Below are 14,736 nucleotides of genomic sequence, written 5' to 3'. Positions count from 1 at the left end.
AAAGGAACTGTGCTCGTTAAACTTTTAAAACCTAGTAGGAATGATGTGTGATGGAGTGCTCTCTAAAACTCGTGTCTGGATGTTGCCCTCCTGACTACACCTGTTTATCCTTACCAATCTCAATTTGTAGTCCCTTATCCATTAAGGCAAAGGGATGGTGATCAGTAAGGGAACTTATTCAAATGCTGGAGGTGGAAAGAAAAATTTTGTAAGCTTAGTAGGGGAAATCAAAGGCAGTAAGGACCATATCAGGAACAAGGAAGAAGAAACAAGGCAATAGCTTCTTTCTAAAATGAGTGGAGCAGTAACAGATGCTTCCTTTGGCAAGGCAAGCACCAGTATATTTAGGAAATGGACAGTGTGGCTGAAGAACTAAACATGACAAAATTTAAGTATAGTCATCTGCTTTTCAAGAGGGCAAAATTCAGGCATGGTTCTGTGCTCACTTTTTCCCCGTAGCATTGACTGCAGATCTACAAATTGCTAACCAAGGTGAGAGTCAGATATGTTTATCACTTTTTGGAAGTGCTTTCCTCTCTTCACTGTTTCTTGGAGTCAAGGAGCCTAATACCCTGCTGGTTCCTGATTTATTGGCATTGCATAGTCCTGCATATGTGCCTAAAATAGGTGACCTGAATCTTGTCTGCAGAGTTTAGAAGGGTGCAGTCCAAGAGTATCTGTATCAGCATAAAGTGTGTGGTCATCCAAAGCCACTGGATTATGAGAATTGAGATAAGAAAAAGTGGAACCCTGTGATGCTAGGGCTGGAAAGTGGTTGTCATGGAAGATGGCAAGAGAGGTATGGCTGTTTCCGCAGTTTACCCTTATTTGAATGTTGGAAGATGCTTGCTAATATGCCAGCTTTGGGCATTTTGCAGTATATGCATGCATGGACTTAATAAGAAAAAAAGTCATTAGTAAGCTGCCAGCCAGCTACTTAGATTTTGCACTTTGTTAGATCAGTTGTACTAAACCTATTTCTTTGCCTGACAGTATCTGAGGCTTACTGGGATCATCAGGTTAATGGTGGCTGGAGGGGGAAACAGCATTGGAGGAAGTTCTGAATTGGCCTTTGGCCTTTTCCTTGTGTGTAATAGACATGTGTGGAGCCTTCTGGATACATGAACTGCCTGTTGTGCAATAGGTCATGGAGAGAATATAACAGAAATCAGACACCTGTTAAATAAAAAAAGAAGGAGAAGAAATATTTTTCTCACCAGACTAAGACTGAGGGATCACATCCTGCAGTAGACTTCTTGTGTGGGGCCATTTGGGGTCTTAATTAGCAATCAGCAAGATAACTCAAACAGCACAAAGCATATGTGATCACAGTAAGTTTTATGCACATGCAGCAAGGGAGTAGGAAATGCACCTTTATAAAATAACGAGGGGTGGAGGGGCTGGGGAAGGTGGCCGTGTTGTTCCTGTAGGACTTGAGTGCTGGGAATGGAAAGGGGTTAGCATGGGAGCCTGCTTGAAGATGTGGTTGGGAGTAGGAAAGAGAGATCTGTCAGGTGACTGAGGATGATGTGCAGAAGCAATAGGAAGAGGGTGAATGTTAGAACAAGTGAAGAGTTGTGAAAAAGCAGGAATTACACGAAAGTTTTGAAGGAGAAGACAAGGAGCCTAAGAATAGTTTAATGCAGGGCTGATGCAGTAAACACAGAGGCTATATTACAATGTAGGTCACATCCTTCTAGGATAATGCACCCAACTCACATTTCCTGATAATGAAATGATGATGAAGTACAGCAGAGGACACTCAGAAGATGATCTTGAGCAAAAATGTAAGAGTTTATGAGAGATGCAATCCTCTGAGTTGAAATCAAGTGTGCCTTCTGTTATTAATATAAATACATGTTTTTGATTTTGAAAGGGAAAGGTTTAGCTATTCTGTATTTTTCAGAAAAATTTAGACTTGTTTCATATTTTACACATCACTTTAGTTGGAACACAGAGGTGATATCTGTTCATTTTCCTTAACCTTGATCAGAACACTTGAGAAATTATTCTTGGAGTTTTCATACTAGTCAAGGAGAAAATAGCCAAGCAGCACTGAATGTATATTGAAGAAATTGTCTATTTGTCATGCTAACTATTCAGTATGGTCAAAATAAAAACCGTTTTCTGTCAAGTAAAGCAACTAGTGATGATAGCATGATAGTTTCCAAAAGCCTGAACACAACCCCTCATCCAGAGAACAGATTTCGCTTTGAAGAAAATGGAGATTAAAAGCATTTTATTTCTGTCACAGAAAATACATTAGCCAGAAACTGCAAGCTGGAATGTCTAAGTATCATTCACAACCCCCTACAAAGACTGAGTAAATCACTAGTTATTTTAGAAATGTAAAGCATTTTAAGTCTCTTGTTGAACTGCAGAAGCTGCTGATGCTGAGCACTTTTAGTTACCTGGCATACTGGGAATTATACTTTTTTTTTTAAATTCTTTTAAATTATTTTTATTTGAAGAATATCAGCAAGTAGGAAGTCTAAGAGGATATGGATACAAAATGTCTTGGAGGCATATTTTGAAATTAATTTCAGTTAAAGTGGTCTAAGTTCATGATATTAGTATAATACATTTTTCAAGATTTGAGCATCTGAGTAGCTTATAAAAACAAGCAAGAATGTTACAGAGGTAGATGACAGAAGTGGACTTTTAGCTTTTCCTTTTTTCACCTTAATGACTGGAAAATTAGAAAGCCTAACAATATCTGGCTAGTATGTAGAGTGCAAACGAGCCAGCTGTAGGTGTATAAATGCCAAAATCTTGGACTCCACATTGAAGTAGGCATTTGTCTCTATGGGTGTGTTGATGATTAATTTGTGTTTAAGTACATTCATTTTTAGGTGGTTCCTAAAACTTTGTTTCATACATTTGGGAAATACGACATTGAAAATAATGTGGAGGATTTTTTAATTTAATCTTGATTCATAAATATTTTGTAAATATTAATCTTGATTAATTTTTAATTTAATCTTGGTTCATAAATATTTCGGCTGACATCTCAAATAGCAGTATTAAAGTTAAGAAGCAATTGACCATGCAGATTTAAGGAGAGTAGGGAATATTTTTCCCAAGACATTTTTATTAAATAGACACCTATATTTGTGATTCTCATTCTGTAGTGATTTTTGTCTTTGGATTAAATAAGTGTGAATTATATATTTAGAGATCCAGTGTCTGTAAAGCTTTAAACGAATGGATGGTTCCTAGGGAAAAAAAGAGTCCGTTTTGTCTTTTACAGTGCAAATGACTGAACAGCTTCCAGGAATTATAAAGTGAAAATATAATAAAACTAAAAGTAAACAGGCATGTCCCTGTAGGACAGTTGGAATGCATGCTTAACAAGTGAGAAGTAAATTACTTGTTAAAGTTCTCTCAGGTTTAATAACACAGTGTGGTATCAATACAAATAAGGAATGTGATTTAATCTGCTTGTGTCCCTTTAATACTAAAGCATGTTGCCCATAGACATCAGGAAGAGATAAGATCCTTTTTTTTTTTAATGTGTGTCAGTAGAGCAATTTACTCTTCTTCTCTCATCTGATGTAGTGCATACTTTAATTGTTTAAAGCCATGTGTTACATTGTTTAACAAGAGGAATTTTCTAACTCTTGCTTTGATTTAACACGCAAGGTTAAGAAGCTGAAGAGAGAACTCTCTCAGATGAAGCAAGAGCTGCTGTACAAGGAGCAGGGCTTTGAAACACTGCAACAGTGAGTAAATGAAAATAGTAGAAACTGACTTAATTCAGTCACCGGGTTTCTTTTCTTTGGCACTGAATTGAATCTGTTTTATCTGAGAAAATTATTGTGGAGAAAAAGGAGAATCTAGTATCTCTGTTTGGAAATGGGAAATCTATGGAAATGGCAGCCTTTTTGTGCAAGTTTTAACATAAGAAATTTGTCTCCCCTTTTTTTTTTTTTTTTTTTTTTTTTTTTTTAATAGGGTAGCTTATGTTACAAAGACTCAGAAAAAAGGGCAGTGGTCAGGGGACCCAAGGACAAAATTAGCTGCTTTCTGTGTCAGATTTAATTTTTTTTTTCAATTTTTGAAGAGATACTTAGGTCTTTCTTTCCTCTTTCCCCACCTATGAGCTCAAAAGAAAGAGAAAGGTGCTGTTCTTGGAGGTACAAATGGTACACAACTCTGCAGGGCTGGAAATTAGTCACAATTTGAGGATTAGAGACCTGCCTTTCTTTGTTCCAGTTGCTGGGATGCCTGGTGTCCAAAGGGCTGATGCTGAACCGGGTGAGCTTTCTGGGTATTTAACAAGTTAGATTACTAGGGAATTAATTGTTTCAGTCTAAGAACTCCCTGCTGCTCCTGCCCTACAACATTAGGCCCTAAAATACTAAATATTACTGGAACTGTCACCATAGAGAACTTGCTGCACAGGAAACCTTGCTAACAAGTGTGTTTTCTTGAGTAAAGTGAAGAGGAATTTATTTATGCTAGCTGCTTTCCACATTGTACCCATACATTAAGGATACATTTCCACAGTTAAATGCTGAGCTGTTTGCCCTTAGTACACTGGTTCCAGTAGCAGAAGCAATCCTCAGCACATTAGGAGGATGCCAGTTAAGTCTCTATCCTCCTTCATTTTGACTAAAACAGAAATGTAAGATTTGTCTGTTACTTAAATATATACACACCAGCAAGGATAGTTGATTGAGTTTAACCATGAATCAGATCTCATTTATAGTAAAATTTAAAAGAAGAAAGACATATTGATTCTAAAGCTTAAGGTAATAAAAACTCTTGCTGCTGTCCCAGGATTAAAGGTTAGCCAATCATGCTGGTTTTATTATATTAATTCAACAATGAAGAATTGTTTTAAAGCAGCTTGCTCACAAGCCATTTTGATAGGAATCCAAAGCATGTTTCAGAAACTGTCAACAGCATTCCACAGAAACACAATGGACGTTTGTTTTTAAAATTCAGTCAGCCACTTTCAAACAGTACTAATCCCATTAATTTAAAACAGGATGATGGAATATCTTATATATCAGAGATCCTTCTTGTCTATCTTAATTATATACAGAAGGAAGCAGTAGCAATTTGAATGTGGCATGTCATATTACTAGACAGCATGTGTTGTATTACCCAACCGTTCATTCATGATCCCAATTGTTGGTGTATCCTGTATCTATTTGAACTTAGCAACCTGGTAAGTTACCAAAAATTGAGAGTTGTCAGACAATAAGTGCCTGCCTATGAAAGAGCTCGAGGAACTTTCAAGCTAAAATAAATATGTCCTTGAATAGGAATGATTGCCAAGTCACAGAGGTAATTTCCTTACACAAATGCAGTTTAGTTTTCTCAAAAACTGGAATGTAGGAAAGGAGAACAGACATGCTTACAGCTTTACAGACTACTTTAGAACTTGGATATTTTTGTGGCTAAAACTTTAAGAAAAATAGAATACAGTTACAGGTGTTGTGTGCAAGTTGCTGTTCTTGCTGGGGATGCTCATGACCACTTCTGGTTTGTTCACTCCTCACTGACAAGGCTGTTAACTTCCAGCAAAGACGATGGATGATGATAAAAAACAGAAAACCAATTGTATTATACAAGAATTTATTCTCTAGTAAATGCTTGACTTTTATCAAGATGGCTGTTGGTTGGTTTTAATTTTTGAAGCACAGCTGCAGTCATTTTCATGATGCTATGAAATACTCTGTTAAACTAGAGACCAGAGAAATGTGTTTACAAACTGTAGTTCTTGAAGGAAATATGGAAATACTAAAATGAATCATCTTTTTATCTCTAAGTTTAGGATAGCCTTTTATTACTTTCAGGTTTCAGTTTCTAAAATCATTCGTAGTTCAGGAATTTAAGTTCAGGAATTGTCCAATCTATGACATATGGTATTAATTATCCAGAGATTTTGTGAATAAAGAGAGCCTGGTGACTGGCTGAGCAGAACAGCTGTTCCAGACAGTTAATGCCCAGGATTAGAGTGAACTAGAGGGAAGCTGAGACAAGAATGGTGCTGGCTATGTTTCTGCTCAGAAAGGCTGATTAGTACCAAGAAGCCAGCCTGTCTGCCTGTGTCCCATTGTGGGTTTGGGTGGAAGGAGACTACTTGAATAAATTCTGCTTCTGTAAGGAGCACAAACAGTTATTAGTATGAAAGGTGTATCCAAAAGCTGCTTTATGCTGCAGAGAGTTATGGTTGGAATGGGAATTTTGACAGTATTGTCAGCAATAACTCTGTGCTCCCTGACATTTTTGCCAAGGATTAAATTGTATTTGAATGGAGATTTCAATGTCATTTTTTCTTTCCATGGCTGTTGAAAGAAACAGTATCTCACCTCCTTCCCTCCTGTTCTCTAACTCAGCTTCTGCCTGAAGTAGAACAGCAGAGACATTCGCATGATTTTCTCTATCTGCTATTAATATTCTGTCTTTCCACAGAATTGACCAAAAAATGTCTGGAGGCCAGAGTGGATATGAGCTTAGTGAGGCCAAAGCCATCCTGAAGGAGCTGAAGTCCATCCGAAAGGCGATCACTTCAGGCGAGAGAGAAAAACAAGATTTAATGAAGGTATTTTGATTGGTTAATGGAAGTTTTGTGTGGATTTGTTTTAACATGACTCACTTCCCTCATGATAAATACTTCACATTTTATACTTTTAAGGGATTCTCAAAACTTTTTGGGCCAAACTAGTATTAAAATTAAGTTTCAGATGCAGAAACTGAACCCTGTGACATTCCTAGTTCAAAAACTGCTCTGTGTCAGAGAATATAGATTTTTTTGGAACTTGAATTAAGGTACAATGCATATGTTACCTCTAAAGTAAAATTTAGAATATTAAGTGGACAAAATTGATATATTCTGAGATGCCTGACCATTTTGTAAATCAATGAAAGTTTTCCTAAAATAAATTTTCCTATTTCCATACTTGAAAGCAGATTTCCTTTTTAGATTTTTTTCTTTTCAGCAAAACTCATAATTGCTTGACAAATTAAAAAACACAAAGTCCTAAAACAGACACAAACCCAAATGAGTAGCTTTTACATTTTCACAGGTGTTGGTCATCCTTAGTGTCACCTATGAATGGCTTGATTAAAAGGATGGGTTGCTTAATTTGAAATAAACCCAGAATTTTTATCATGGAGTCTTTTATGTAAATATCTTTTGGAGATAAACTGGTATAAACATGGTAAAGTGCAAAGGAACTTTAATGCCACTTTCTTTCTCTGATTCCTGGACAGAGTCTTGCAAAGCTGAGGGAAAAATTCAGTGTTGATCAAACCACTGAAACATCTGAACCAGACTTGAGTTCCAGCTCTGTAAACTCACAGCTGTGTTTTCCTAGACAAACTCTGGATACAGGGTCTCAGACTGACATTTCTGGTGAGGTGAGCTTTTTTCATTTTGTCCAGTGTAAAGAGAAGTTGAAGAAGAATGCTACTGTTAATGGAATTGGAACCAAATGGCTGTTTGCTGCTGCAGATAGCATATATATGGGTACTTGTTTCACAGAATTACTTAGAATCACTCATGCTAGAATTACTTTTCTGGTTTTTGCCCTTGAATTTTAAATCAAGATTCAGATAAACTTTATACATCTGTCACAAAGCATTTATGAAAATCTCATTTAGTCAAATAGTAGCAGTACAGTGAAGATCAGAAGAGGTGCATAGGATATTTTTTTATTTATCTATAGGATATGTTTCACCTTACAGACCTATTAAATGTGAAGATGAATTTTTTTTTAATTTTCAGGAAAAATATATCAGAATTTAAATGCACAATTTCGTTTCACACGGCTGAAAAACTGTTCATGGAGCTACTTAGTGATTAGTGTTCAGTGATATAGTAAAACCTTATTTCACTGATACTATATTTTATATACACAGAAGACTGTTTATTTTTGATACCTTTTTTGACATTCTGCAAGCTAAGGTTGTAAGAGATAGAGAGTGTACAAGGTTTTTCAGACAAAGAGCTTGTCTATGTTTTGTAACAAATTTATTAAAGTCTAACTTTGAAATGCACTGACATAGTTCTAAATTCTGAGATCAACAGAATTCATAGTAGATCAGAATTTTCAGTGCAGTCGCTGCAAGAATTCTTTGAAAAGTAAGAAAGTAAATTCTTTGAAAAGTGAAAGAGAAAATTCTTTGAAAAGTAAAAGGTCTGGCTTTACTGTGATGGAATATTGGCACTTGATGGTACAGCAGCTAAAAATGTATGAAGTGGCTCAGATGAAAACAGCACTGTTTTGTACAGCTGAGTAGATGAGAACTAGGCATTTAACAGCAAGTGTGGGGCTGGCTGCAGGGGCAGGGTGGTAGTTTTATTTTTCTTTAACTTATAATTTTTCTAGCATCTGCCTGGGTTTAGTTGGTTCGTTTAAAACCTTCGCACGGTAACGAGGCTACTTTTTTTGTTTGGTTGGTTTTGTTCCCTCAACAGATCGGAGCAAGAAATAGATCGAATTTAGCAGAGAAGGTCAGACTCAGTCTGCAGTACGAAGAGGCCAAGCGAAGGTAACGGGGGCGGTGGGAGCGTGCGGGGCCGGGAGGCGCCCGCGGGGCCGGGAAGCTCCTGCTGCCCGGGAAGCTGCCGGTGCCCAGGAAGCTGCCGGTGCCCGGTGCCCGGGAAGCTCCTGCTGCCGGGGAAGCTGCCGGTGCCCGGGAAGCTCCTGCTGCCCGGGAAGCTGCCGGTGCCCGCGGGGCCGGGAAGCTGCCGGTGCCCGGGAAGCTCCTGCTACCGGGGAAGCTGCCGGTGCCCGGTGCCCGGGAAGCTGCCGGTGCCCGGGAAGCTCCTGCTACCGGGGAAGCTGCCGGTGCCCGCGGCTCCAAGGCCGGGCTCGCAGCGACATCCAGCGGGCGGCACCGCTGCGCGCCCTGCCGGGGACTGCAGCGCTCGGGAACGCGGCGGCTGTTCCTTAGTGCTAAACTGGATGTGTTGTGAAACAAAATTAAAACGCTGACAAATTCCTTGCTGTTCCAGGATTAAGGGAATAGAGTGAGCTGGCTTTCTGAGGAAAGCAGTCACCAGGTTATTTATGTCCATTATATCCTTTTTCAGGATCATAATTTCACTTTACTGTACCACTGAAGGCTCATCATTTTTACAGTTGCTTCAGACTTCCAGTGCAGATTTAGTAGGCTTAATTATTTCTTTTTTCCCTTGAGACTTTAGATAATTTGAAAACTTGTTATCACTATGGGTTGGCTTTTTTTTTTTCATTAGTTTAATTTGAGGAGAAAAGAAGTCAGGAACTGCTCCGCTGATGAATGTGGAATGCCTTTCAAATAAAGTTCTGTGGTGCTTGCCCGTGGAAGTGGTGCCATCTTGATGAATTGCCACAGCACTGAAAAATGGGCATCAGGAAGCAGAACATTCAGGGTTCGAATGACATCTTCTGGTGCACCAGAAGTGCTGCATAATACTGGGCAAGATTTACCACTGGGATAGTACTCTTGTGTGGTGTTATTTTCTAATACTTGTCAGCAAATTATTTGTCAGCTATTCAGAAGCCTTATTGCTTTTTTTGTGGAGGTTCTTTGTAATTTAAGGGAAATAGAAATCTAAGTACTATTCCAAACCTAAAATTTTGGGGTTTTTTAAACTATGAAGAACTAACAAAGCAACAAAGTTAAAAAATAGTGTTCTTCCCCAGATGAAAACTGTGCCTAGAATGACATTTCATCTGAGATTTAAATATTATTTTAGTTGGAAAACTGTGGCATGATCATTAAAAAACTACAAAAATAAATCTGCAAGTTAAAAGTACCAAGTAACAGCTTAGTTGTTTTTAAGTTTTAAAGGCAGGAGTCTGCATGACTGGTTTTTTGCCTAATTTCAAATGTATACTTCCTCCTAAAGGGTAGTAGCTACCGTCCTTACCAGTAATAACAGTAATCCTCTATATGCTCATCATGGATCATAAAACCTCATTGTATAATCAGCGCATTCATCAGAGAACACCAAGGCTATTGTGCTTGTTCAATATTGAACATGCATGATTTTGGCTCAGAATCAACATGTACATAACGTTAATTGTCAGGTGGTCACTTATATGGAGATAGGTGGCTTTGTTTCTCAGGCATCATTGATACAAAACCTATCATTGATCACCCTATGTTCTGGCTGTGTCTTGATACCAGGAAGTCCCAGCATTGCATTTTATCTTTCTTTTGTAGGAACAAAAAGCTTCCTTGAAGGAAGTCAGTTTGCCACTTCTATCTTGGGGTGTGGGGAAAAAGAGAAAAAAGGAGAAACAGCACAGTGCTCAGAGTGTGGAGTACTGCAGCACAGGATCTTTCTTTCTCGCAAATTACTTAGCCAAGAATGTGGGTTGAAATTTCAATGTATGTAACTTGGAATAATGAAGATACATACCGGTTTGCACATGAAGTTCAGTGCCTAATTATACCCCTTCTCCAAGTATTGTGGCCAGTGTAACCATCACTGTCATTTAATAAGTGTTGACCATCTTCTCTGAAATACTAAATGTGCAAATTCTCAGTTATTTTGTGGTAAAATAGCTAAGATGAAGAGAGGATCTTGTAAGTGAATATCTCTACTTGAAAATTATCAGATAATTTTGTACATTGCAGATTTGACATTGCTTAGCCATCAGAATGTCTTGAAGAGGTGGAGTGTTCATGACTATGCTGAATTCAGTTGCAATGGTTATTCAAAAGGATCTGACACAGCATGCTGACAATCCTCTCCTGATGTAGTGAAGATCTGGCTAATATTCCTTTTTGGCTTGTTGTGGCATCCCACCCTTAAGGGGAAAAGAGCACCCAAGATTCATAGATGCCCATGGTGGAAAAGGAATGACAAAAGTCAAAGAGTCAGCAAAAACTTAGGAACTTGTATTAGTAAATTATACAAATGGCCTGGAAATTGGGATGTCAGTCCCTGACCTCCTATTATAAACAAGTGGTGATGGATTTTGAGTAGGGGGTAGGATGGAATTGGAAAGGGTGAGAAAAGAAGAAAGAGAGCAAGGAAACAAACCAACATCACCAGCCCTGGCCCCAGCATCAGTCCATCTGATGGGGTGTCCAAGGGCCTGGGGTGCCGGTGGGGGTACCTGTTTATAGCCAGGCTTGCCCTGCCCTGCAGTTACATTTCTCAGTTTCTATGCAAATTAGCTATCATGAGCAGTGTGTTCTTCCAGGCCTTTCTGGAAATGGATTGAGGGCTTCAGGAGCTTTGGTGGTCTTGATCCCCCCCTACTGCAATGGGAACAGCAGTGGCACAAACTCAAACTGTTGAGTTCATGTCTTTTCTCTTTAGATAGCTACTGTTGTATTGCCTTTTCCTTTAATTTCATACAAGAGCAATGCTTTTGTTTTAAGATTTGCTGCAGTGAGCACCTTGCTGTGGTGCACATTCTTTCACCATGGCCGTGTCTTTTCTGAGGAGCCCTCAGCCTCCCACAGCGTAGGAGAAATCCATCATACTCGTGAATGAGTAAAGCATGGTGCCACTGCTATGTTAGCAGACAGATTGCTTTCAATAAAGCTTTTAATAACATTGTGACTTCTACTTGAACTGGAATAGGAGCAACTAATTTTTAATGCATATGCATGTGGCCTCATTCTCTGGCATAGTCTGTGTTCTTGTGAAACAAAACCTAAAGTAGGGCCTTGAGGTATAAAATGTTGTTATATCCTGATAGGTTTCAAAATATTGTATTGCTTCTCTCTTTCCTGGGCTTTGTGTGCTGTGCTGGACTCAAGTAAATCTGCTTTGTTTTATTTTAGCATGGCTAATTTGAAGATTGAACTCTCTAAGCTAGATAGTGAAGCCTGGCCTGGAGCACTGGATGTGGAAAAGGAAAAACTGATGTTAATCAATGAAAAAGAAGAGCTTTTAAAGGAGCTTCAGTTTGTTACACCACGCAAACGGACTCAAGATGAGCTAGAGCAGCTAGAAGCAGAAAGGAAGAGGCTTGAGGAAGAGCTGGTGTCTGTGAAAAGCACACCCAGCCAAGCACTTGCTGAAAGGTAAGTGGTTGCTTTTTGCTAATATTAAGTGCTGCTTTCTGCAATCTAACCTTTGTACTCATTGCAGACCCTGAACTATGCCTTGATGGGCTGTTTTCCTTCAGTGACTGTTCTATGTAGGTCTTAATTAAATTTGTTATTAGCCCAATGGGCAGAGAAACAAAGAAGTCTTCAGTACTGTGAGAGAATGTGAACACCCTGTATCTGCTCTGCAGTATCAGTTGCTCTGCATTTGTTAGCAGCATGAAAATGCCTGTGACAGATGTTAAATAACTGAGGAATGTCAACACACCAGCGGGAAGGCAATCCATCATTCACTCGTTTCTGATAATAGCTGTAAACTGTTTGAACTCAGGTTACAAAGATTATCTTGATTGTTGCAACATCTGAAGCCTTTCATTGTGAGTTTTATTATGCACAAAAATGCAACAAAAAGGGGGAAAATCCCCAAAAGTTCAGATGAGAAGGATAATTGCTGCAAAACTTTCCTAACTTGGTGCTACCTAACTAGTAAGGGTAGCTACTCTCACAGTAAATTGTTTTTAGCTGTATTCAGACTTTGAGAAAATCAAAGCTGACTGTCACAGATGGACTTTTGATCAGCTCTAAGTGGAAATAAATTTAGGGCACCTCTAGCCCACATAAAATGCAATAAACACAAAATGTCATTGTGTGTATCAGTGTAGTATACCTTACTGAAGTAATACAATCAGCATTGTGTGGCTTTCTTACTTCCCTCTACTAGGAAACACCTGCTGTTGCTCCAGTGTGCTGTATGGCCAAATTCCTGTTATAGGATTAGAAGCTGAGTCCTAAATTCTAGCTGAGTAACAAGGAAGTTTTTTGCTTAGGAAGTACAAATGTGTGTTTTATGCAATATTTTTAAAACATTTTTACACTTTATAATAGTTTAAATTGCAGTATGTTAATAATCCAAATATGTTTTAGAAGAGGGGAACTATATTTTCACAGGAGAAGCTGCCTAAGGTAAATTGAATCTAAGGTTTTGATAATATGCTGTTGTATAGCTAAATCTTGACTCAAGCTATAAATAGGTAGCTGGTGTCTGAATTTTGTGGTTGGGATTTGCTTTAGTGCAAAGTAAGTTCTGCACCTGTTTTCCCATACATGTCAGGTGCCAAACTTGGAGTACCAAGGGCAAGTAAAATTGTCCCCCATTGTCAAGAAGAAATGAATTTTCCATGTGTAGTGACAGGATGAGTTGTTAGAGCTTTCTTTTCCCCCCTCTCTTTTCTTCAAACTTTTTTCCTTTGATTTTTAATCCTGAAAATTTGGAGTGTTTGGGCTTCATTTCATGAAGTTAATGTACAGTGTGTTGTGCTCTGTTGATTGAGGTAGCACTTACAGCAGCTTCTGGGTTGCTTTTTTGTTATTCCAGTGAGTCTCCAGTGAATTTCTGGCTTCAACTGTTTATATTAAAACTGTCTCCTTTGGTGACTTCAGAGCACATAAATTCTTTCACATGAGGCTATTTTGAGGATTATTTCTGATTTGTCTACTATAAACATAAAGTGAATCTTCTTTTTCAGAAGGATTCAGATGATGAAACTTTGTCTAAAATGTTGATTTTAAAAGAATACATTTAATTGTACCAGATCAATCAGCAGGATTTTGTTTCTTGGAGATGAGGGAGATTCTCCTCTCCGTTCTCAGTGGAGGAGCCATGCCATCTTCAAAATATTGTGCTATTGTTGCATTACCATTTTCTTCTATGAGGTTCCATTAATGCCTTCAGTTTGCAGTGTCTTCACAGGTAATAATAATGAAGCAGCAGCATAAGAAGCTGTGGATTATGCCAGAGCTTAATGCAATGAGGGTTCTTTCATTTAGTTTAGTGGTTTGGGAGTTTTTATTTCTAAGGGGAAAAGAAACAGGAGACGTGCTCTGACTTAAAACAAAAACATAATAGCATAGCCCTGGGTTATTTTGGTGCAGGATGCTGAAATTGCCACTAGTAGATGTACATGGATTCAATTTACAGAAGGAGAGTGTAGATCATAACATATCAACTTCAAAAAGGCAGAGACAGGGCATACTCTGGCTGCTTTAAGAAGCCTTAAAGCAACTGTGTAGAAATAACTGGATTGTGAAACTGTTGAGAACTACTTGCTACTTTCTTGCCTCTGAGTTCCATTATTGCTTTAATCCTTGGCAGTATCTCCCAAGTAAGCACAGCCATTTGAACAGGTCCATGATTTAAGTACTTGATTGATTGTGCTGTTGCCTGCAAAACGGGCACCTGCTCTTGTTCCTGTCACAAACATGTCCACCTAAGTCTGCATTGAAAGGTTAGCTATGTGCACTTTACCTTTTATATGTATTTTCTTTAAATATTCACTGCACCTCTCAGCAATGTTACAATCTAAGATCAAAAGAGAAAGATGTCTCACTAACACTGAAGTCCCTCCTGCAAGGAGGAACAGATTGATTTAAATAGAAGTGGTGCAAACAAGAGAGACAGAGAGAGGCCCGTGTCAGAACAGATGACACAATGGTTGTTTAGGTGTTTACACAGGGGTTTGTGGATACTGTAGTTCCTGCTTGTGCTATAAAGAGGGAAGGTTCATTGGCTGAAAGTTTTGGAGCTGGGGTTGTTGGGGTTTTTTACCATTTTGCCGGATGTAGGATGAAAAAACTTTACCTGAATCTCAATTTGTTGTGAGATCATAAAATTACTTCCTGCATTTCCTCAAACTTCCACAAGTCATTCATCACTTGGCTTGT

The 14,736-nt window shown here is 38.5% G+C and overlaps 1 protein-coding gene across 5 annotated transcripts in view; it reads left to right on the top strand.

The window, feature by feature from the left end:
* The window catches only part of WWC2 (WW and C2 domain containing 2), a 92,607-nt gene that overhangs the window by 48,782 nt on the left and 29,089 nt on the right, over positions 1 to 14,736 (top strand). For all 5 annotated transcript variants that reach the window (XM_063156129.1, XM_063156128.1, XM_063156132.1 and 2 more), the window contains 5 exons: positions 3,643 to 3,722; positions 6,427 to 6,556; positions 7,228 to 7,374; positions 8,435 to 8,508; positions 11,749 to 11,991. In XM_063156129.1, coding sequence (XP_063012199.1) covers positions 3,643 to 3,722; positions 6,427 to 6,556; positions 7,228 to 7,374; positions 8,435 to 8,508; positions 11,749 to 11,991 — 674 coding nt within the window. The remainder of the gene's footprint in view (positions 1 to 3,642; positions 3,723 to 6,426; positions 6,557 to 7,227; positions 7,375 to 8,434; positions 8,509 to 11,748; positions 11,992 to 14,736) is intronic.

This window comes from Melospiza melodia, chromosome 5, assembly GCF_035770615.1.
Source record: "Melospiza melodia melodia isolate bMelMel2 chromosome 5, bMelMel2.pri, whole genome shotgun sequence".
Taxonomy (NCBI): Eukaryota; Metazoa; Chordata; class Aves; order Passeriformes; family Passerellidae; genus Melospiza; species Melospiza melodia.
This window is presented reverse-complemented; position numbering and strand designations above follow the sequence as displayed.